The sequence below is a fragment of the Sesamum indicum genome, linkage group LG3 (assembly GCF_026168435.1).
Source record: "Sesamum indicum cultivar Baizhima isolate 11 linkage group LG3, ASM2616843v1, whole genome shotgun sequence".
Classification (NCBI taxonomy): domain Eukaryota; kingdom Viridiplantae; phylum Streptophyta; class Magnoliopsida; order Lamiales; family Pedaliaceae; genus Sesamum; species Sesamum indicum.
In genome coordinates, this window is record NC_142659.1 from 20631784 (window position 1) to 20654899 (window position 23116).

General features: G+C 33.4%; 4 protein-coding genes across 5 annotated transcripts; all 4 read right to left on the bottom strand.

Annotated features, from left to right (window-relative positions):
• Nucleotides 1-1848: 1848 nt before the first annotated feature.
• Nucleotides 1849-4749, bottom strand: LOC105158229 (mitochondrial import inner membrane translocase subunit PAM16 like 2). Its single transcript, XM_011074903.3, has 5 exons — nucleotides 4679-4749; nucleotides 3637-3706; nucleotides 2900-2987; nucleotides 2369-2499; nucleotides 1849-2236 (listed from the first exon to the last, which is right to left on the bottom strand). The coding sequence occupies exons 2-5, from the start codon at nucleotides 3637-3639 to the stop codon at nucleotides 2114-2116; spliced, it is 345 nt and encodes a 114-aa protein (XP_011073205.1). The 5' UTR covers nucleotides 3640-3706; nucleotides 4679-4749; the 3' UTR covers nucleotides 1849-2113.
• LOC105158230 (E3 ubiquitin-protein ligase ORTHRUS 2) lies at nucleotides 3636-11043 on the bottom strand. Of its 2 annotated transcripts, XR_016064790.1 has the most exons (10): nucleotides 10487-11043; nucleotides 9744-10276; nucleotides 9016-9141; nucleotides 8067-8166; nucleotides 7918-7979; nucleotides 7734-7836; nucleotides 7197-7341; nucleotides 6725-6942; nucleotides 5991-6541; nucleotides 3636-3706 (listed from the first exon to the last, which is right to left on the bottom strand). XR_016064790.1 is itself a non-coding variant. In XM_011074904.3 (9 exons), the coding sequence occupies exons 1-9, from the start codon at nucleotides 10949-10951 to the stop codon at nucleotides 6062-6064; spliced, it is 2232 nt and encodes a 743-aa protein (XP_011073206.1). In that variant the 5' UTR covers nucleotides 10952-11043; the 3' UTR covers nucleotides 5711-6061. The 2 variants fall into 2 exon arrangements, 1 of the variants encoding a protein (XP_011073206.1); XM_011074904.3 differs by lacking the exon at nucleotides 3636-3706 and having other exon boundaries at nucleotides 5711-6541.
• Nucleotides 11044-12682: 1639 nt separating this feature from the next.
• On the bottom strand, nucleotides 12683-13742 carry LOC105158231 (uncharacterized). Its single transcript, XM_011074906.3, has 3 exons — nucleotides 13628-13742; nucleotides 13151-13468; nucleotides 12683-12894 (listed from the first exon to the last, which is right to left on the bottom strand). The coding sequence occupies exons 1-3, from the start codon at nucleotides 13695-13697 to the stop codon at nucleotides 12761-12763; spliced, it is 522 nt and encodes a 173-aa protein (XP_011073208.1). The 5' UTR covers nucleotides 13698-13742; the 3' UTR covers nucleotides 12683-12760.
• A 3353-nt stretch (nucleotides 13743-17095) lies between these two features.
• Nucleotides 17096-18178, bottom strand: LOC105158232 (uncharacterized). Its single transcript, XM_011074907.3, has 3 exons — nucleotides 18040-18178; nucleotides 17626-17946; nucleotides 17096-17376 (listed from the first exon to the last, which is right to left on the bottom strand). Exons 1-3 carry the CDS (start codon nucleotides 18107-18109, stop codon nucleotides 17255-17257), a joined length of 513 nt encoding a protein of 170 aa, XP_011073209.1. The 5' UTR covers nucleotides 18110-18178; the 3' UTR covers nucleotides 17096-17254.
• Nucleotides 18179-23116: the final 4938 nt, after the last annotated feature.

Consider the following 23116-nt stretch of genomic DNA (forward strand, 5'->3'; position numbering starts at 1 on the left):
TAATTTGTAAGATATATCGAGCTTATAAATATTTTTTGTGTTTCATAATTTATTTTTTACATAGTGTGGGTTCCACCTGTGCCCATCGCATGTACCTCCAAGTCATCATGTGATGATTTAAGGAGATAATAGTTAAATAATTTCACACTTGCACATAAAAGATTGTGTTAATTATGAATTGATTGAGTATAATAATAATTAAGTGTGATTGGTTAGACGTTTTGATTGCTGCAATGGAATGACCCAATAATTGTCAATTATGTTAATTATGTAGCTTTGGAGTGTGATCCGCTAAACATTTTAAGTGCCGCTTCTCGGGAGTGATTCGTCACATGTTTTGAATGACGCAACAAAATAATGTAATAATTCTCAATTATATTAATTATGGACTCATGGAATATAAATATTTTCGAATATTATTTGTTAGAGGTATCGATTGGCGCAGTAGAATGATTCAACAATGCCCAAAATTGTGGATTGATTTACAAATGTCTAATTGAACCCGGGAATTGACCAACACTTAAATGTGAAAATGTGATGATGAGATAGAAGTGGAGTGTGTGCGTGGGGGGGCGCCGACCTCTGCCGACAGCACTCCACATCTCAGTTAGTCAAGCTTGCCGGCATCTCATCTCATGCATGCTCTTCATTTTTTTTGTTTTTTCTTTTTTTCATTAATTCTATACTTAAATTGGAAGTTTAAATTTTTTGAGTAAATTACAATAAATTCTTTTAATATTTGATATAATTATAAATATTTTTTTATTATATAATAAAATATAAATATTTTATGATATTTGATGAAATTATATAATTCTTATGAAGAGGTTTGGAATTTGTAATTTTGCCCTTGTTGTATTTTTTATAAAGAAATTGGATGAGGTCGATGAAAAAAATATAAAAAAAATATCCACTTAATCCATAAAAAATTTAAAAAATTTTAAAAAAATAAATAAAATTATAATTCATATTCCACAAGGACATTTTGATCAGTTCATCACAAAAAATGGATGAAACCCTAAATCAGAAGGGTGTCTAAATATTTGTAATTATATTAAATTTAAGAAAAGCTCATTGTAATTTATTTAAAATATTAATTAGATTTGTTTTTGGAGTTTTAATTAATTAAATTAAATTGTATTTTCTGCCTATGTAATTTAGATTTTATTAGTTTTTAATATAAAAAAGAAATAGTTGAAGATGGTTTTGTTTTTTTATTGTGAATTAAAATTAATAAATTATTATGAATTAAAATAATTTGATTACAATCCTTGGGGTAAATGAGATAAAGATGTTTGGGCGATGAAAAAAAACCGTGTGCGTAAATCAACAGTCAAAAACAGTGGATCCACCACTCATTCAAATCACATGAACCCTTTCTAGCTAGAAGAAATAGATGTGAGAGAGTTCCAAGAAATGTTGAAAAAAGCCAACAACATTCATATGCCTTCAAATTGTTATGGTCTACAAATATATCTCAAATATTTTTCGATAAATAAAATAATTTTTTTATAATTTTATCAATTAAATATTTTTTTTGTTTTCAACTAGAAAATAAAAAGAAAACAACAAGATTTAGAACAGTAATATAAGAATTTGGGTTGTTAGGACGTCTAAAGGATCCGTTCCCCATCACACCACTCATTTTAACATCCCACAACCAACTTGGGACTCGACCGGATTGCAGGCTAGAATGTATGTGTGTGCGCGCACGAGCGTGCTCTTTTTAAAGATAAAATAAACTGACAAATAAACAGATTGGATTAACAAATTCAGATGAACTGATATTACAAAAAATGGAACTTGATAATGTGTTGCATTCATAAATATGTGATAAATTTCCTGAACTTGATAATTAATATAGCTTCGATTGATAGCAAATAGAGTACAAGCAGAAAGTTGCCCACAAGCAGCAAATGCTGAAATAAGAGGCTAAGATACAATCTCGTCTTCAACTTTTATTAACAGGACCATAGACCAAGTGGCGAAGAATTTAACAAAAAATGGTGATATTCTCTGATCAAAATCTTATATCAGGTATATGAGGAAAAAAACAATCATCAGCAATAGAGTTAGAGATGTGTGAGAGAAGTCATATGATAGACCGTCAAGTTCAGTTCACCCCTTGTACCTGCGTAGGGTGAAATCTTTCGAGACATTCTTTGGCTCTATGAACCTTTGATTGGAGATAGAAACTTCCATTCTTAGCATTCTGCTCAAACAAGTTATTATACCTCTGCAAACAGAAAAGGAAAATTTTCAAGTTAAAGAAATTATAAGAAGTACAAATAATTAGTACCTAACTTTCTTGTGTGTCAGTGTGTGTGTGTGTGTGCGTGTGAGAGAGAGAGAGAGAGAGAGGAGAAACCTTCAAAATCTCTTCCCATGATGAATGCTCGGTGACACCAAGTATTTGCCTTGCCTCTGCCTCAGTCATCATCTTGCTGCCTCTTCTGATGTTATTTGCTGCTTCTTGAGCCACTCCATTTTTTGAGGCATCTGGGAAAAATCATGAAAAAATGGTGTTAGAAAATTACGGCCAAAGGCAGGCAATATACAGAGGACATTCAATGATGTTGCAAAAGTATAATCTTGTTTCACTTGGTTCAATTGTCTTTAACAGGGAAGAAAATATCACGTTATATATCCAACCAACTAATAAGTATTGTTATTTGATCTATGACATTGCTGGCATAGTTTTCTGGAAACATAAGACAGTTTGTGGTACATGGTACAGAATTATATTTCACAGTTTTCCCCAAAACTTAAGCTCTGTGGTAAGTCAGAGGATTAAAAACAAGAACCACCACTCAAGAATATGATTAGAACATAGCCATGCAAGTACAACTGTATGCATGTCCAAAAAAAGATGTTAACTATTTCAGGAAGGAGAACTTACTCGTAAGTGCCTGACGGTATGCTTGAACAAAAGCTCTTGCCATTATTCCAGAGCCCATCACAATCAAGTTAGCTAGAAGCCTAGCAGCCTGCGAAAAGTAGCAGCAAAGAACATGAGTTTGCAGTTCAACAGAGCGGCTTCTAGTCTTCAGTTTCTGTATCGGCAATCTGTTCTTATGTTTGACAAATTGGGGAGTCCAACTTTAGGAAATCATTCAATATAAACAGCCTGTATTTGGGGCACTACATATATCTCCCATGTAACATAATTTTTTTAAGAACTGAGGACACAAGGACATATGTCCAAAAGCTACACACAAACACACACAAATATACGTACAGGGCAAGAACACATACTATGACACTACAAGACATTATCAGTAGTAAAATGCCCTTGTCAAGTAAAAGTTCAAGGAAAAGGTCAAACTTCTTGAGTTTCACCAGCTTATTATTTTTTTTAAGTGAAAGTTGATAATGAAGCAAAAGAAACAAACTAGAAATGCTGCAAAATAAAACTGCAGACAGTATGGAGGCATCCTCAGCTACTGCATCACAAGATTTACTTTTCTTAGATAATCAATTTCGTTCACTCTCAAGTTTCGATGCTGATGGCACCTTTAATCACAAGTCTGCCTGACATTAACATCTTATTTAAGAATTTCCAAGACCATAGCGACAAGACTTTCTTCATTAGTAATGAAAAGCATGCAGTTAGTTAATAAGCCATAAGAAGCATACCATTGCAGGGGTGGGAAGATAGGATCCCCAAATTCAAGAACAGAATATATTGACTTCAACTCCAAATAACCTACAACACGAAAGAAGAAAAATGGGTCAGATTCCACTGAAAAAATTCAATTGAAGTAACAAAAACTAACACTAAATATGACCCCGGCAACTACATGTTCAATCAAAGATAACATCATCTACACAAAAGCTCCAAAAATGTCTGCAGCCACCAAATTTTAGAACATATTTGTTAGGCATAACTCCCTCTGGCTGCAACTTCAGTACAAGTAGGATGTGGCACTTGCAAAATCAAACTTTGGAACAGGTGGGACGAGAAGGGAGGAACCGAAGATTTGATATATAAACAAGTAAAATAATAGCATTACAAGATCAGACAAAACCAGAACCTTAAAACAACTGTCATTAAGACTCATGCAAGTCTTAAAGGTTCTTGCACCAAAACCATCACTTAACAAAACACACATAAGCATATTGATCGAATAAAGATCCTCCAATCACTAGAATAGCAATTCCCATGCCAAAAAGACACCATCAACACCAACCATCGCAGTTCAGGCTGTTCAGCCAAAAATCCAAACTGCAAACACATTATCTTCAACTAAAATCGCATGCTACTCAACATAACTAATGCAGACCAACCTCTACACAACCATTTTCCTCAGTTCCCATGACATCAAGCATGATTTACTCTAAAACAGAAGCTCTCACTGCAGAAATTTCCAAAAATATTATTAACACTCATTGCCAAAAATATAAAACTTTCCACCGTAAAAAGCGCACGCGTACGTCGACAGAAAACCATTTTACATTTTTAACGCCAACACCAAACGAGATAGAGACAAAAACCAAATAATCGAATCAATCAAAAATCCTAAATCAAATGAAACTCGGGAGATTCTCACAAAAATGACATTATGTCGTAACAAAAAACGGCCGAACAACAAATATCCAAAAAAAGATATGGAAAAATACAACAAAAATAGAAGGGAAACTTGAATAGAATCAAATCAATACATTATACATTACTTACGAAAACTATATGAGGAATAAGCTCCTGCAATTAGGGTTCCACGCAGAGAGAAGAAGTTTGTGGCGGTGGGAGGTAGTGGGTTTCTGGGAATTATTTTGAGCTCCTTTTTGTCTTGGGAAGCAAGAAACTATTTTGTCTTCCCAAATTCACTTAACCGAATCCAAAAATTCTATTGGTATTTAATTTTTCCTTTTTAAAAAAAAAACGATTGTATTTTTATATTTAATTTATATATATTATATATTAATATTCGTGTTAACTTAGAATAAGAAGTGTAGTTATTACTTTTAATATTAATTTCTAATTATTTCTTTTATGAAAAATGATTTATCGAATCCAAATATTGAACCAAAAAAAAAAAAAGATAAATTATTGAAAAAGGGAGTTTCAGCATAATCCAAAAGTGATACAAACCCAATGCATGCAAAATAGTTTATGTAATTTTCTTTTATTTGTTCGCAATATATTCCTATATATAATTCTCTTCCCTTTACCTAGTTTAACTTGAATAATTATTATAATTTAGGGATATTTATACCATTTTTTTTAAATTTGGTGTAATTATATTTAATAATAAATTCATCCATTAGTTAAAATTTACTGAATTTGCTAAAATTAACAAAAAATGCAATAAAAATGTATATTTACCCCAATTAACTTATTACTAAGTTATTACTAATCAATATTTTTTTTTAACCAAACTACCTTTATACATCTTCACATTCTAATACATGTGAAAAAATATATTTTCAGTCTTATAAAGTTAATCTAGTCAAAAAAATTATTTTACCTATAATAAGGCAAACAATAATAAATATGTATATTTATTTAATTTTTTTGCTAATATAAACAAATTCATTAAATTTAAGTAATAAACGATCTATTTGTTCAAAGAAAATATTAGATGTAATTTTTACAATCACAAAAAAAATCTAAATATAATTATATCAAATTTCACTGACGATTGTGTAATTATCCCTTAAATTTAATTGGGACGTATGTAAAAATGTAGAGCCTGCATGTGCTATGAAATGATGCCAAAATACACTAGGAACCTGTAATTGCTGACAAAAGTGAATGTAACAGGTAAATAATTTGTTTCAACTTAGATGGGAATGACCCAATAAAAAGAGGCATCAATCAGGATGCAAACATAGCCAATGCTTCTGTCAAAATATGGCACATCAGAAGGCTGTTTTCTGAAGTTGCTGATTGTACATGACTCCACAATGTGCTGCCACTTTACATGAACACGTCATTTTTGCAGCTAGTAGAGCAAAAATTTGAATACTGGTTGCAGCTATAGGCATACCTTTTGCCAAAAATAAGTCGAGCATCGGATGATTGCTGTTCTTCGCAGGCCACACAAGTTGCAAGCATTTATCAGATGTTATGTTGCAGATGCAAAGGGCTTGAAGGTGAAGTATTTCCATCCTCGCCTGCTTCTTGACCCTGCTTGCTTTTGTTGTTTGCTTTGTGTTTTGCTACTCCCTTCTGTATTCTACCTTTTGGTCTGCCCCGGCCTTTTGCTGCCGGGGGTTGTGAGATGTTGCTATCACTAGGATTCTCCATTGCGACTTTGGTTTCAGGGCCAATCTCAGTGTCAACTTTACTTTTCTTGGAAATCTCTGTGTTCTCATGCTCAGCTGAGAGGCTAGGTGAACTAGTTTTTCTCTTCAAAGAACTCTCATGCTGGAGTTCCATTTCTTTGTTCGATAAGTTGGCTGCATCTCCGCCTGGCAAAGCATCAATAGTCTCCTTACCAGAGTTGTTTTTCTGCGTGTCAGAGCTCCTACCGTTATCCTCATCCTTGTCAAGCTCCGACTGCAGTTTCTCTATCACCTCCATGAGTTCCCTGTTAACCTAAAGGGATGGGAAACAGTTCATGATGTTAACTATAGCAAAAAAGAGGACTTGGAATTCAAATGGATTATATTTTGAACGTCAGAAGATAAACTACTAAAACCCCCGAATCAGTCTTTAAGAATCACGCAAGCGTACTTATGGTTATGGAGAACTTTTGCTCTTGAACAATATCTAACATACCTGAGGATTTTGGAGGAATTCAGATATGTCAGTTGGGCATGCAGGGCATTTCAGGACGTTCTTCTGTGAACGAAGTTTTCGTCCATTCTGGCAGACCCTCTCTTTTGAAAATGTTTGGCCAGCAAATGCATTTTCGAGACAAGGCTTACAAAAGTTGTGAGCACACGGAGTTGTGAGGGGAAGATTCATTACTTTTTCACAAATAAGGCAGCTGAAACCTGCACGAGAGCACTTAACAAATAAGAATTTCATTTCTTCGACTTGTCTATAAAGATAAAAGTGTTGCTTGCCATTGTGAGAAGTAATAGATTTACTCGACCTGGACCTGAATAAGGGGAAACACCATACATAACCAAGTGCAGTGAATGGATTTCAATAACCAGTAGATGGGAAATTCACATTTATTGGATAAAAGTGCCATAAATCTGTATGTCCTGCAGGCTTAAGCATGGAACAGTATAGAGTTTCGAACCTTTTAGCAGTTTCTCTTTCATTGAAATAGTTTGTGCTTTCCGTATCACCTTTCTTGCATTCTCCCTGTCCTCGGGATTAATATTGACTACTTTTTCTTCACTAGGAGGTGGTGGCTTTTTCCATTTCCAGCAACATTCCTTCTCCTAAATCAAAATCAAAATGTCTTCGTTGAAATCGGAGATCCAGAATCCAACTGATAACTCAAAGTGAGTTTGTCAGGAAATAGGAAAGAGTAACTCAAAGTGAGTTTGTCAGGAATTGGTGCTCAAAGGATGCAAGGTATTATGTAAGGGGCCAAAATGAAGTTTGAACTAGAAATTGTTTAGACCATTATTCGATGCATTACATGCATAAACTCGAAGCATCATCCAAATTTGCTAGCCTTGGGCAACAATGTTTCACATACTTCATTCAACAAACAATACTAACAGTTCCACCAATAAAGATGTTCTTCTTATATAGAAATTTGTTGCAAGACCCAAACTGTCAGAGATAAATATTATATTGAAAGATAGCCAAGGACTAGGTTACTCACATCATAATCCCATGAGGGACTGTCCTTCCTTTCAGAAACATCAATTCCACGTTTAAGCTCAGGAATGACTGGCAGGGCTCTTGGCCGATCCCCATGCTCATCACTGAAACAGAATGATAAAAACTCATTGAAGCAATTGTCCTGTTATATAAAAGCATGGTTATTGCCTACTGAGAACAAAAACCTCGTCCATGGTGCAGGCTCATTGTCACATCTCACAAACAAATATCTGCAAACCTTGAACCCCTGAGGCCAAAAAGAAGTTGAACGATCAACGAAAGTCACAAAAGTGATCCAATGAACAAAATCCTGCATTATTACAAAAATACATACCTGCTTTCCGACTTTTCTCCAACATTTTTCTATCCTGTAGATCCCATCATACCTGTAACCTTTCTCCGGGGCATATGGAGAACGCTTATCTTTCTCTGATCTGTTCAACAAGAAAATAAAGGAGGTATTCAGTAAAATGAGTTCACTAAATTAGGCTTGCAAAGCAGCTATCGACCCAGCTGTTGTAAGAAGACACCCGCCAAATCAAAATTGAGGTACTTGGGTCACATGCTTCAAGAACTTGTCGACTGGGATGGCAGAGACAAAATTCAAAGACCCTTTAAGATGTGGAGTCAATGTGTTACTGCTGTGAAGTTAGAGATAAAATTGAAGCTAGGAAAGATGTATAGTTCAAGTAACTTCAAATAATAAACCCCGAACACTCTTCTGACAGTATGGATTTGATCATGTAGAAGGTTGGTGCAATCCCATAATATCAAGGAAATCCAAGCTGATCACAGGAAATTTCCTTAGGTAACCCTCAAACTGGATGCAATAACTAACACTTTCAGATGTATTATTTCTCTTGTCTGCCAGTATTGTTGAGACACAACATTTGCCATTTTCTACAGAAAAGTCACATCCAGCTAAACTTCTATCAAGTTCATGAACTTCAATTAGAATGATAATTCTTTATTTGACTAGCACTGATGAATTCAAACTTATTTTTACCTAAAGGCACTCGGCACTTGCTATCAGTGGAGAAAGAGAAACCATGGGATTACATAATTATTTCATCTTGATTTCCTACAGCTTCATTATGCTCTGGTACTCACTACTTATTCAAATCAAGTCTTGCATATTTAGGGACAAATGATAGTGCCAATACATTGGAGAGCCAAGAAAAAGGTCTTTAATATGTAATTACCTTAGTGTCTGCTCACAAAATAAACCATTAAGTATTCGTCTGACATAGGAGTAGAAAGAACTTAGCAGTGGCCTTTATTACCTAACAACACGAACTGGATAGCCTTTGTCACAGCTAACTCGCAGAGCCTGATTCTGTTCCTTAAACTCCTGATCAAATGACTGTTCCTTGTTGGTGCGTTTGTTTCCACTTAAATCCCTTCCACCACTGCCATAATCAGAAGAAGGAAAAACGATAAAATCAACATATTGATTATATGAAGGAAACTTGTACTCACTCAGAAGCTTAGATTACCTTAAACAACAAAGGGAAACAAGCAATGTAACATTTGCCTTTCATACAATTGTAAACAGCAACTGAATGCATTCACACAAAGCAAAGTAGAAGACTAGAAGTTCTCATGCTTTACAGTGGGATGTAACTAGAAAAGGGTAACAGCATGTCCAAACACTGAGGTGGCACAAGTGAAAAGATATTGTGAATTATCAGTAATCTAATAAAGCTTAGACTTAAACTCTTCAGGAGGATCTATCCAGATAATCATGAAGTCTAGCCAGGTTTGAGAAGAATCCAGAGGAAAGCACCCGGAAATTGTTGCTAATTGATATAGATAATCTGAATCTTCCATATGTTCGTGTTCAAGAAAATATAGCTTAGTTTCATTGTTCAAAGCAGAGTGGTCGCTAGATTACGTTGGAATGGACTTTTCATGTTAAAACCATGAAGCTATGGTGAATGAAACTGTAGAACATACATTTGCATAGAAACTAAACCAGTCAAAAGATGATAACATAGTCTCAAAAGATAACCTTCCTGTGTAGATAAACCATTCACCATGGTCTTCATCATCCTCATAACCTCCAGAAATTACTATTGACTGGGAACCATAATGGGCCTTTCCGCCAATGCCACCTACAGGAGGGTAATGCACACCCCACTGCCTGCAGTCCATACGCATATCCCAAGTCTCTCCAACCAAAACCCCTTGATTTCTCTCTGGATCATTCTCTGCTGGGATAGGTCCAAAGTGATCTCTAGGGACAGTGACAAAAATTCTCCCACTCGCAGCGTTGGCCATTCCAGGTCTCTGTGCCCTTTCTGTAGTAAATGCCTTATCAGGACGATCTTGGTTATGCAAATAGCGATATACAATTTGAGGCCCTCCAGAAATAATTGATCTTGACAATTTCGCCATTCGTATGGCAGCCACAAGGGTGGAGTTGATGCGCGGCTGAATTGCCATTCTGCGGGGAATGCTAGTACGGCACTTAGCACAAGTATGCTTGCCTTGCTTGATCCACCTTTCGAAGCATTTTAAGCAAAAATTGTGTCCACATGGTGTCTGAAGTTTTTTCAAACGGAAACACAGTATCAGATCAAGATACATCACAGTAATACATTAATCCCTTAATGGAGGCCCAAGCACCCGTGTAGGGCACTAAACATTATAGCAGCCACCATATTTGAAAAGTACATAACATATTGACACAGAAATACAAATCATCAACTAAAAATGAAATCAAACTAGTAGAAAAAGTTGCAAAATTTATACCGTAACAGGCCTTTCCGGAAGCTCCATACAGTAGGCACATCTGAAGGTCTCACCAAGCACTCCCAAAATATCACTCACTTTCTCCTCTTTTTCATCACTAATGTCTCCATTTCCTTTGCTCCGTTCATCGCCTTCCACCCTTCCACTTAAAAGCTGTTGCCTTCTCTTCGCCTTTTCCTTCTCCGACAACGAATCATCTCCCTCAATCTCTCGAATCCTCGCAAACAGATCTTTCTTCTCCGAATCCACCGGCGCTGGAGCTCCGTCAAGTCCATCGCCCGAGCAGTCAGGGCACTCAAACTTCAATGCCGAAGCCATGGTCTCTGGGACGACAGTGAGGCAAAGCACGTGCCACGGCGTGGCGCACGTGACGCAGGTGAGCGTAGCCTCCTCCGGCGGCTTCACTTTGCAGCGCATGCAAACGCCGTCGGCATCGACGGGGAGCTGACGGCTAACTTGCAGCATCTCCAACGAAAACGTTCAGTCGTCTGCGGGAGAGTTTGACGTATAGATACAGAGATTGTATTGTGTGTGTATATATATATATATGTAAAGATGCAGAAACAGAGCAGTCGAGCGGGATTTGAAAATTGAAATGAAAATTCGATTTTGAATTGTACGGAATGATCAGGAGTGGGAGAGTGCAGGTGGAGTTTCAGTGGGGATCACATTGTGGCGCTCTGATTATGAAAAGTCAGAAATTTGGAGTTGACCGGATGATGCTTCATGATCTTATTAAAAATTAATTAATATATTTTACATCTCATTTTAGAAATGCATAAAATATTTTATATTTTATATCTCATTTTTTTGTTCCTATTCTAACTAGTTCTAACACATTTAAGGACATAGTACTGGTATACATCATACTTCGCCAACACCACCAATCGCTCAATACCCTAACACCATCGGTCCCCCACTGTGCCACCCCTCCCCGTCTACTTCCGCCGCCACCATCTTCCTCCAACACTGTTGCCCCTCCCCGCCACCCGCCATCTTCTTCCACAAAAAATCCCTCTGCCGCCATCTCCCTCCCACGCTTCTGTCTCCCAACATCGTAGCCCCCCTACCATCTTCATCGACAAAAATCCCTACATCTTATATCTATATAATCTATTCTCACCAAAAAATTAGGGTATATCTACTTGAATAACCAAAAAATAATAATCGAAGTAATCAACTCAAAACTTTTAGTTTAATCAAGTAGTGACGTGATAGGTTATTTTCTTTAGAATTTGGATGTTTATACTTTAGGCGTTTGATAATTAATTAAGATCTTGAATTCTTAGTGTAATATATTATACCTATCATGTATTTATATATATGAATCAGAAATTCCCATTGGAATTGATTGGAGATCTTAGATGCAAATAAACAATGAGTTTTCAAAGAAGATAGCTGTGTTGGTATTTTTATGGAATAGTTTCTAAGCATATGAAGGAAACAAAAACTCGTTTTATGTACATAAAATGTTTTATTTTATCAAGAATATTTTTTTATGAAACCTTATTAAGTTTTCGAACTATTCATAAAATATCAGAAATATTTGGGTGTATTAAAATTTATAAAATTGTTATAAATATACTTTCGGAAATTAGGCGTGAATCTGGTAAACCCCTTTTTCATAAATATTTAACCTATTTTTAGATGTCTTTTAGTTATGAAACTTTTTATAATTTTTTTATTATGTTATGTATATACTATCTGTTAATTTTCAGAATATTTGGAAATTTGGGTAAATTTATAAGATTTCCTTGAGTTATGTTACAAGGCAGTGCTATTTTCTGCAGAATCTTACTCTTTTCGAAATTATATGATAATTTTGAATAGTTTTTTTGATAATTTATTATCTTATGTATTAGCTAATATAAGTTTTGAGTAACATATAAAATTTATATGATAATTTCGTAGAATTATCATCCTATTTCCCTTCTAGTCTAGTTCTTTTATTTGATTTTGAATCAATTAACAAATAATCGAGTGATTAGCATCGTCAATTGATCTAAGTATTATTGATTTACTCTATGTATCAATTTTTATAAGGTGAATTTTGTATTGAATTAGGAATTTGAGTCCATAATAATATTAGGTTTGAATTAAGTTAAAAGTTTTTGTTTCTCTAGAATTAAATAGGTTGAAGAGCTTGAAAAAAAAAATAGAAAAATGAGGGAAGAATTTAAACAATAAATTTTCTATTAATTTATTAATAATATCTCCATAATAATTAATGAACGATGAGTTTACAATTGAGTTTATAATATTTGATTACAAAAATTATAAAGATGTAGGTGCAGGAGCAACAAGGGGAGCAGCTACTGGACCAGGGGTGACGCCGTCATTGCTCAAAATCGCCAACATGGATCGATGATTCTCTTCTTGATTCTTGCAAAGAGCTGGCAAAGATACTCCTACACAATTTACAACATATATTTAGTAATGATCAAATATATGTGTCAATGGGGGACAACATGATGGTTTGAGCATAATATTTCTCTATGAAAGGTCTCGTATTTGAATCTTGGGTGTGTACATGTATATTGGGTGTTGTGTATTAAAAACAAATGATCGAACTTTGTTTAAGCTTCAAGAAATCAACAATAAATAAGGAAGAATTAAAAAACATTAGTAATTAATATTTAATATGGAATAATTAAAGGAAATTACCTTCGCCGGCAGCAAGGTTGAAAAAGAGGTCGACAATGTTAGGGCAGTTGTGATAGCAAGCAGGAGAACAAAGATGGGCAGTGAACTCTGATGAGAGAAAGGCGTCGGAGGATATTCCGACGGATTCACGGCAAACACCGCATGCATTCACACACTGATCCGTCTCAATGTATCCGGATAATTTCTCCACCACAACCTCTGATGTCTTACACTTTTTTTCTTGTGCATTTTTGCAATTCTCCAACACACACCTCTTCCCAGATGATGCAATCGCAAAAGAACACAAGTTTGTGGGCAAATTCTCACAAATCACATCCGCTGTATAAAATAAAAATTAAGAAAACTATTCAATCATATTATTATAAATGATGTATATAAAATTAATACATATCATAACATATTTATTAGTTCATTATTTTGACAATCAAAATGATACAAAAACCTAACACAATACTTAAATTTACAAGAAAGGCATACCTAGTGTTCTTTCAACAAAGAGAGAGCAAGTAAAGAAGAGGAGCAATGATAATTTCATTGAAGAACCCATTATTTTCTTTTGATGTGGGGATTCTTTTTCTCTTCTTTGGGGGGGGGGGGGTTGGATATTTTCTGATGTGATGGAAATGTTGAATGGGATAACTACTTTATATACAGTGATAGAGAGAGAAAGAGAAAGGGAGAAAATTTTTATAACCTCACAAATTTAACTGAAAAAACAGAATACAAAGTCTTCGAATTCTCTAAACCACAAAATTCATATGTATGTCCTTAAAATAGGGTAATTGATGAATTTCTATATTAAGAATGCAATAATTCTTTTAGGTGTACTTTTTTTTTTTTTTTTGACAAATATATACACCCAAAATTTGAACTCAAGATCTTCAACAAGAATTCTTGAGTCCCAAATTAGGTCCTGTTTGATTCGTGTAATTATGTATGATAAAATTACTTATCATGCATAATTTTACATTTGTTGATAGTATTAGAATTCGATACTAATACTAATACTAATCGATTTTAATTATCCTAATTTATGGGGATATTATATCCCATATGAGAGGCGGGATATACTATCCCATTAATTAGTGTATCGCGTGATTAAAATATTTTCTTCCTTATATGCCTTGTGAAAAACATGCGAGTTTAAAAAAATGTATTTTAAACTATAATAGTTTAATAATAAAATATATAAAATATTACTTCATTAAAATCACAAAATATCCTTTAACACATATTTTATTGTATAGTATATATAAATATATTAAATAGTAATATATAGAAAAAAAGATAAATGCCTTATTTAGTATAAATATATAATTTATCGAAAGAATATTTATTTGTATTACATTTAGAGCATTATGATTTACTATTAGTCTATGACAAAAGAGTCATAAATTAGGCTAAAGGACCAAATCAACGCAAAATAGCTAGATAAGGACTAATTTAATATTGCCAAAGATAAAGGACCGGAATGAATTCAGATCAAAGTTATAGGACAAAATTTTCTTTTTACCTATCATGTAATCATGTTGATCAGTTGCTACAATAACGAGGAGCGTGGGATATAATATATTTGTCTATAAGTTTATAGTGGGGTCCACTTGCTTTCATTTTTTGCCCATCTCAAGAATGAGTCGAAACATATTCAATGTTTATTTTCATACAAAAACACCACATCTCATTTGGCATAAATACACACACACACGCATATATATATATATAATTACATATAAAAGATACATAATTTTGACTAATAAACAGTGACTTTTGTCTTTCAAAACACAACATTGAACACGCAATACTTATTTTAAATTATCTCTAAAAATAAATTTGAATATACACCATCTCCAACACATATATATATATATATATATCTATTTTTAGCTCTCTATCTCCACAATACATAACAAAATACATAAAAAATAAATTCCTCGACATTTTTTGCTGTTAATCATGTGCACGTCAATGATATAATTAACTTCATCTTGTTGGTTCCTTCACTGCCCGTCGTTCCATATCCCCATTTCGTCGTTCCATATCCCCATTTCTTCAATGTTTGCTTAGCATAATTTACTTTTTCTTTTTTTTAAGGATAAATTGTATTGACACTCCATAAGATTAGGTCAAAATACATAAATATTTATTATCTCTTATAAAATTATAGCAACACCCTTTATGGTTACGATTATAATTACAATTACATTCTCTATTCAAGTGCAAAACTTACACAAACACCTCTTGATAAATATTGCACCAATACCCCTCATTGGTGGTGCAGTTGTAATTTTATAAAACACAAGGAGTGTTCATGTAATTTGATCTAATCTCGTAAGGTGGTAATATAATTTATCATTTTTTATGGGATTAAGAGGGGTGGGATAATTTCACGATTACTATTAGATTACTTGGTGAGATGATTATTTAATATTTTTGTTTACTTTGAACGTAGTATTGGATGATTATGGTGTGATAGATTTTATATTGTACTTAATTACTTGATTTTTTTATAATTGTTAAAAGGGATAAATTGTGGAATTGACAAAATTACCTTAGGACATAATTATTAATGTCATATGATCATATCACAAAGTATAAAATATTTGAAATATTTAAGTTCATATATATACATCTATATATATCTATATAATTTCTTACAAACTATTCTTCCATTTATGAACAAACTGATAGTAATATCTAGAATATAATTAAGAATTTCGTAATGTAATTAATCCGAACGAAAACTAACAATCTTTGCATTGATTTTTCCTGTTCTTGTTCTAGCAAATCCAAGGCAGGTAGTATTGATACACATCCAACAACGCCAGTCCCTCGGTGCCCCAACACCATGAGTCCCTCGCCGTGCCTCCCCTCCCTGGCTGCTACCGCTGCCACCATCTTCCTCCAACACTGCAGCCCTCCCTCCTCACCACGAGCATTAACCCTTCTGTTCTTATTGCACGACTGTTGTTGGTTCATCACAATTGATTTTTCAGTTGATACTCCGTTCCGTTCCATTATTTTAGTTACTGCCGTGGTTTCAGGAGGAAACACGACTTTAAAATAGAAAAATTAGACCGTTGGAACGAAATTTTGGCGTATTGTCGCTGGTGATAGCACCAAATCAGCCCAAGAAAAAGATGAAACAACTACCAAATTCATTGAACGACTTGACGATTGGGATAGTGAAAATCATCAGATCATCATGATGTGGTTTCGCAATTCGTCCATCCCATTTATACATATTCAATTTGATGGTCTTCACACTGCGGAAGAAATTTGAATAGTGATTGGATTGTTTTATTTTGTGATTTGGAGATAAAAAGAGAAAAATAAGTGTGTGTTGAAAATAGATGATATGTTTGGATTTGTATTTTGAGGTAATTTAAAATATTTTAAAATAAAGGTGTAGGTTTGATGTTGGGATTTGAGAGACAAAAATCACTGTTCATTATTAAATTATATCTTTTTTCATAAATCTTTTTATATATAAATATGTATATATATAAATATTGTATTTTTTGGACACAAAAATCACTGTTTATTGTCAAATTATGTCTCTTTTATATTATATGTATAAGTGTATATATATATTATTTACAGAAAGTTGAAAAAAAAACACACAAATAAGGTGTAAAAACACAAAAACAAACATTGAGTGTGTTTTATCTTGCCTTGGAAAATGCGAAAATATAAAACAAAATTTTCAGCAATTTTTACAGGATCTTTTTACGCATTTATGTTTTTTTCTTTAGTTTTCAAAAATAAAAAAATCAGATAATCAATAAAATAAAAGAAATCCAAAATTAGAAAACAGAATTAAGCCGTCTTCTTCAACCATCAATGCTTTCTACTATAAGGTAAATTGTAGAAGAAGAACAAGAAGAACATGATTTGCACTGTTCGAATTTGATAATATGTGATCAATCACATAAAAAATATTATTCATATATTATAAAAATACATATTTAATACTCGCTATATAATTAATTACTTACTACATCATTCTAATTTGAATTAAATTTTCTATTACATTATTTATAATATCTCCATAAAATTAATAAATGATGAGTTTACACTTCAATTTATAATCTCTGATTACAGAAATTATAAAGATGCTGGTGTAGGAGCAGCTGCCGGACCAGGGTTGACGCCACCACCGCTCAAAATTGCCAACATTTCTCGATGTTTGTCTTCTTGGTTCTTACATAGAGCTGGCAAAGATACTCCTACACAATTTATGACATTTATTTAATTAATAATCGAATATGTGCATCATCAGGAGGACACTCTAATAGTTCGTGTACAAGACTTCTTTATGAAGTATTTCATATTTGAACTTTGGGTGTTTGCGTGTCAAAAAAATGATCGAGTATATGCTTCGATTAAGCTTCAAGAAATCCGCAACAAACAAGCAAGGAATAATAACAATAACAGAAGTAATTAATATTTTATATGGAATAATTAAAGAAAATTACCTTCACCGGCAGCAAGATTGGAAAAAAGGTCAACAATGTTAGGGCACTTATGGTAGCAAGCAGGAGAACAGAGATGCGCAGTGAACTCCGATGAGAGAAAGACGTCGGAGGATAACCCAACGGATTCACGGCAAACACCACATGCTTTCACACACTCATCTGTCTCAATGTATCCAGATAATTTGTCCACCACAACCTCTGATGTCTTACACGTTTTGCCATGCGCATTTTTGTGGTTCTCCAACACACACCTCTTTCCAGATGATGCAATTGCGAAAGAACACAAATTTGTGGACAAATTCTCACAAATTACGTCCTCAGCTGAATAAAATAAAAATTAAAAACTATTCAATCATATTATTATAAATGAGACGAAAATCTAACAGATTATTTAAATTTACATGAAAGACATACCGATTGTTCTTTGAACAAAGAGAGAGCAAGTGAAGAAGAGGAGCAATGATAATTTCACTGAAGAACCCATTATTTCCTTTTGATGTGGCGTTTATTTTTCTTTGCTTTTTTGGTGGGGGGAGGGGGTTTGGAGATTTTATAATATGATGGAAATATGGGACGTCACAACTTCTTTATATACAGTGATAAAGACATAGAGACAATTTTTATAACCTTACAATTTTAACTGAGAAACAGAACATAAAGTCTTGGAAACCTCTAAACCACAAAATTCATATGTATGTCCGTAAAATAGGGTACTCTGATGAATTTCTATATTGAGAATGCTATAATTTTTTGTTAACAAATATTTGGGTTATATAATTAGGTATGATGAAATTGCGTATCATACATCATAATATTAGAGCCTGATATTAATACTAAACTCGATCAAAATAATCCTAATTTATGAAATAATTTAGGGAAAAGTATTATTTTAGTTAAGTATGCATAATTTTAATTTTAATCCGATAACTATGTCCATTTTTGTTTAGGTCCAGTAACTTATGAAATTGCTTATTTTTAGTCTTCTGGCAGATTTTCGGATAATTTTACCCCTATGCAACTTTTGAAAGGCAGTTTTAGTACATATGCACTCATAGGGGTAAAATTGTCTGAAAATTTGCCAGAGGACTAAAAGTAAGCAATTTCGTAAGTTACTGGACCTAAAAAAATGGACATAGTTATCAGACTAAAATTAAAATTAGGCATACTTAGCGGGTTAAAATAATATTTTTTTCAATAATTTATCCCATCTAAGAGGTGGGGTACACTATCACATCAATTTGTCTAAGGTAGTAGTAAAAAATTTCTTCCTTACATGCCTTTACTTGTGAAAAACATGCAAATTTAAAAGAATGTATTTCACGTTATAATAATTTAATAATAAAATATATAAAATTATATACTTCATCTTTCGTAATTTTTTAAAAATTATTTGAGTTTTTTGATTAGTAATTAAATTTGACAAAGTATAATTTTGCCGTATTTTTATAATATTTATTGAAAAAAACTAAACATTTGTTCTTTGTTTTTTTTTTTTTAATTATTACATGTCTATTTTGAACTTTTGGTTCATATCAATATTTACTATTGCCTTTTATAATTTGCTTAGCATATCTTAGTCTTTCTTTATGGGATTAAGAAGGGTCCCATAATTTTATAATTAATGTTGGGATACTGGGTAAGATGATCATTTAATACTGTGTGATGATTTTATTTTGTATTTACTTTTTATAATTGCTAAAAGGCATAAATTGTGGAATTGACAAAATTACCCTATGATAGGACAAAGACACTGATGTCGTGTGGTCATATCACAAAGTATAAAATATTTTCAATATTGAAATTTTTTATAGGGTTAACTACACTTTACCCCCTTTAACTAAATGACGCGTTGATTTATCCCTCTAAATTAATAATTGTAACACTTAATCCCCTTAGATTAAATAGTTGGACAAATTTGCCCTTGTGTATATATATATATTTAATAAAACACAAGTATTTTCTAAATTTTCATCTTAAGTTCAACGTAAATTATTCTGTTAATGTATTTTAATTTTGATTAAAAATTTAAATTAAGTAATAAATGAGTAAAATAATACACACGAATTTTGAATGTAAAAAGATATTACTAACTTTTGAAACTTCAATTATCAACTACTCAATCTATAATTTTTAGATAAATATGAATAATTCCATCTCCATTTTTTAATACATAACTTTACAGAAATTAGAACAAAAGTGTATTTCTTCTTTTTTTTTTAAATAAAAAAATATGCAACATTTCTTTAATTTTTAATTTTCTTTATGTAAGTTAATAGAATATACTCATCCATTAGTCAAGAAAGTCAAGTCTCATTTAATTAGCTAACTAATAACTTCTTTTTTAGTTCATAATTAGCATTTGTCTTGTATTTATCATACTACTTTATGGGAGAATTTATTTAAAAAATGCCAAAAAAAAAAATTAGTAAAGTAGGGTGAAATTGAAGGCTTTAGAAAATTAAGTGGCACCGCGGTGCCACAAATTTTATTAAAAAAAAAAAAATTTCTCTATGTCACCGTAGTGGCTAACCGCGGTGACATAGATTTTATTAAAAAAATATTTTTTAATGTGCCACCGCGGTTAGTGACCGCGGTGGCAATGATATTTTGCAGATTTTAACACCACCGCGGTGGCATTGATATTTTTTTTAATAGCCACCGCGGTAAGCAACCGCGGTGGCACTGACATTTAAAATTTTTTTTTTAATTAGCCATCGCGGTCAGCTACCGTAGTGGCACATTTTTGCCGTTTGAATTTTTGGCCTCTGACACCGCGCTATCTTAGCGCGGTGACAATCAATTTTTCTTTTCCAGTGTCTGACACCGCGCTTTCTTAGTGCGGTGACAATCAATTTTTCTGCATTATCGTCTGTGGCACCGCGATTGCTTAGCGCGATTTTTTTAACTATATAAATCGGACGCTATTCTCACATTCATACACACTGAAAAATCAGAAGAAGCAGCTTCAAAAAATTAACATTCAGTTTCTTATCCCTTACACTCTCAAAATCAGCCTTCGAAAATTCATACACCACCATATCTCGCAATTCTTCTAAAATTTCTTCACTTGTTATTTGAAGATTTACAATTGAAAAGGGGTACAATAAGTTATTTATTAAATTTTTGTGTTATTTGTTCTTTTTTTAAATATCTTATTATATTATGAAAAAAAATTTATATTGATGTGTATTTTATTTTGTTCTGAAGATATGGCGGAGCAAAACACTGTTGATATTGTTATATATTTTGGAAGTCAACAAATCAATTCGAATGGTTCTATAAGTTATGATCGACCTCTACTCGGATTCATGCAAATTTCTCGTAGTACTACATTTGCTGAGTTAGAGTTAATTTTATATGAAGAAATTGGTATGGATAGGAATAATTTTAAATTGCATATATTCTTTAAATACATAACATTTAATTTTGGCCAAATGAATGAGATGTTGTTGGCAATTAAGAAGGATCGTGATATGCAATTTTAAATTCGGTGAATGGATATGTGTCGATTGATATTTTTGTCGAAGCGGAGAAAGTTCTGCAAAATATTGTATCAGATGACTCAGCTGTTGGTGATTAGGGAACGTATATGTCTATGATAACCCAAGATTTGCCGAGCTTACTAGTAGTAACTCAAGAAATGGGGCGATTTGGTATTAATGAAGATTATGCAAGTCCATCATCGTATGCAGGCCCATCATCATATGCAGGGACAAATGCATATTCAGGTTCATCGGATTATGCATATCCATCGAATTATGCGGGTTCATCTGAATACAATGATGAAGATGCCGACCTTGAAGCCGATAGCTTGTTGAACACTGAGCAAGCTGACTCAGAACCAGATGAGGTCAAATTAGAATACCAGATTGACCAGAATAATGACGATGATGGTGATGTAAGTATACCTGTTATGATAGAAGTTCTTGGTGAGAATGCACAAGAGCATTTTGATTTGAACATGCCTGCCGTGCCCGACAGAATGAACCTATATCCAGAAGTTCCATTTTTCAGCACAACACATCCAGAAGTCCTTGTAGACTCGATTGATATCCCTACTAGTAGGTGGGGCAACTTTTATGACTCAAACATTGGAGAGCTCGCCAAGGGAATGGTGTTTAAAAGTAAGGACCATTTGAAAGGAAGTGTACAAGATTACTCGGTTCGATTTACAAGACGAGAATACCGAGTGGTGGAGAGCAACAAAAAATTATGGAAAGTCGCCTGCAAATATGAAGCACAGACTGGGTGCTGTTGGATGCTAAGGGCCATATTCAAATCCAACATGGGATTATTTAAAGTTACCAGGTATGTCGGACCACATACATGTCTGATGAATGAGATTTCTATTGACCACGGTAACTTAGGAAAAAGTATGATCGCAACACATCTGCTGGGTATGGTTCGTCAAGACCCATCCTGTGATATAAAACATGTCCAGCAGATTGTGAAAGATAAATTTAATTTTGAAGTCCCATATCATAAGACCTAGAGAACAAGTGTACGGCACTTGGGAGAGTTCTGTTCAGAAGCTGCCCAAATATATGGCAGCATTGCAAAAATGGAATCCTGACCGGGAACAAGAACAATAAAATTGGCCGGGAAATGTTAAAGAAGAAGGAAGAGAAAGAACAAGAAAATTTGCTGAGGAAATGTTGCTGAATGTTGAAGAACAAGGATTGCAGAGAAAATGTTGCTGAAGTGTGGTGAAGAACAAGGATTGCAGCTCACACTTAAATAGTTTGAGCTGCAATTGTATATTATTGTCACGGGCCACACTGTAATAGTGTGGCCAAATTAAAGCTGAGCCACAAGCACGGTGGCTCAGCCTGCAGCTTGCAGCCTGCAAAATTGCAGGCTGCAGGTTTGACTCCTTTTTTTTTTTGACATTCAGTGAAGAACCGCTATCTAGGATAACGGTTCTTCACTGTTTTGTTTTTTTTTTATAAAATATTCCTGCCACCGCGGTCACTGACCGCGGTGACACATAAAAAATAATTTTTTTTAAAAACTCTGCCACTACGGTGGCTAACTGCGGTGACATAGAGAATTTTTTTTTATATATAAAAAATGTGGTTTTTGGCATTTTTTTAATAAATTCCCCTACTTTATGACTTTAATTTGACATAATATTGCTCAAGTTATTAATTACTCTTTCAATATTTCAATTCAAAATATTTTTTTAATGAAAAAAATAATTTGATATTAAATTAATGTGCAAAATATTTAAAATCTACTCGAAACATAAAAGTAGACATGCATACATAAGGGTATTTTTTGTTCTGATAAATAAATAAAGGGGATGAATATTACATTTATTAGTTTCGGGATGAATGAAACTTCGAGTATAGTTCAAGAGGTAAAATATATCTAACCTACATATTCTTCCACAAAAGATCCCTTTGCCGCCATCTCTTCCCCCCTTCCCACCCCCAACGCCCCGCCATCTCACTCAATCGGGAAGCAAAAATTAATCTCCACTTGTTGGGTT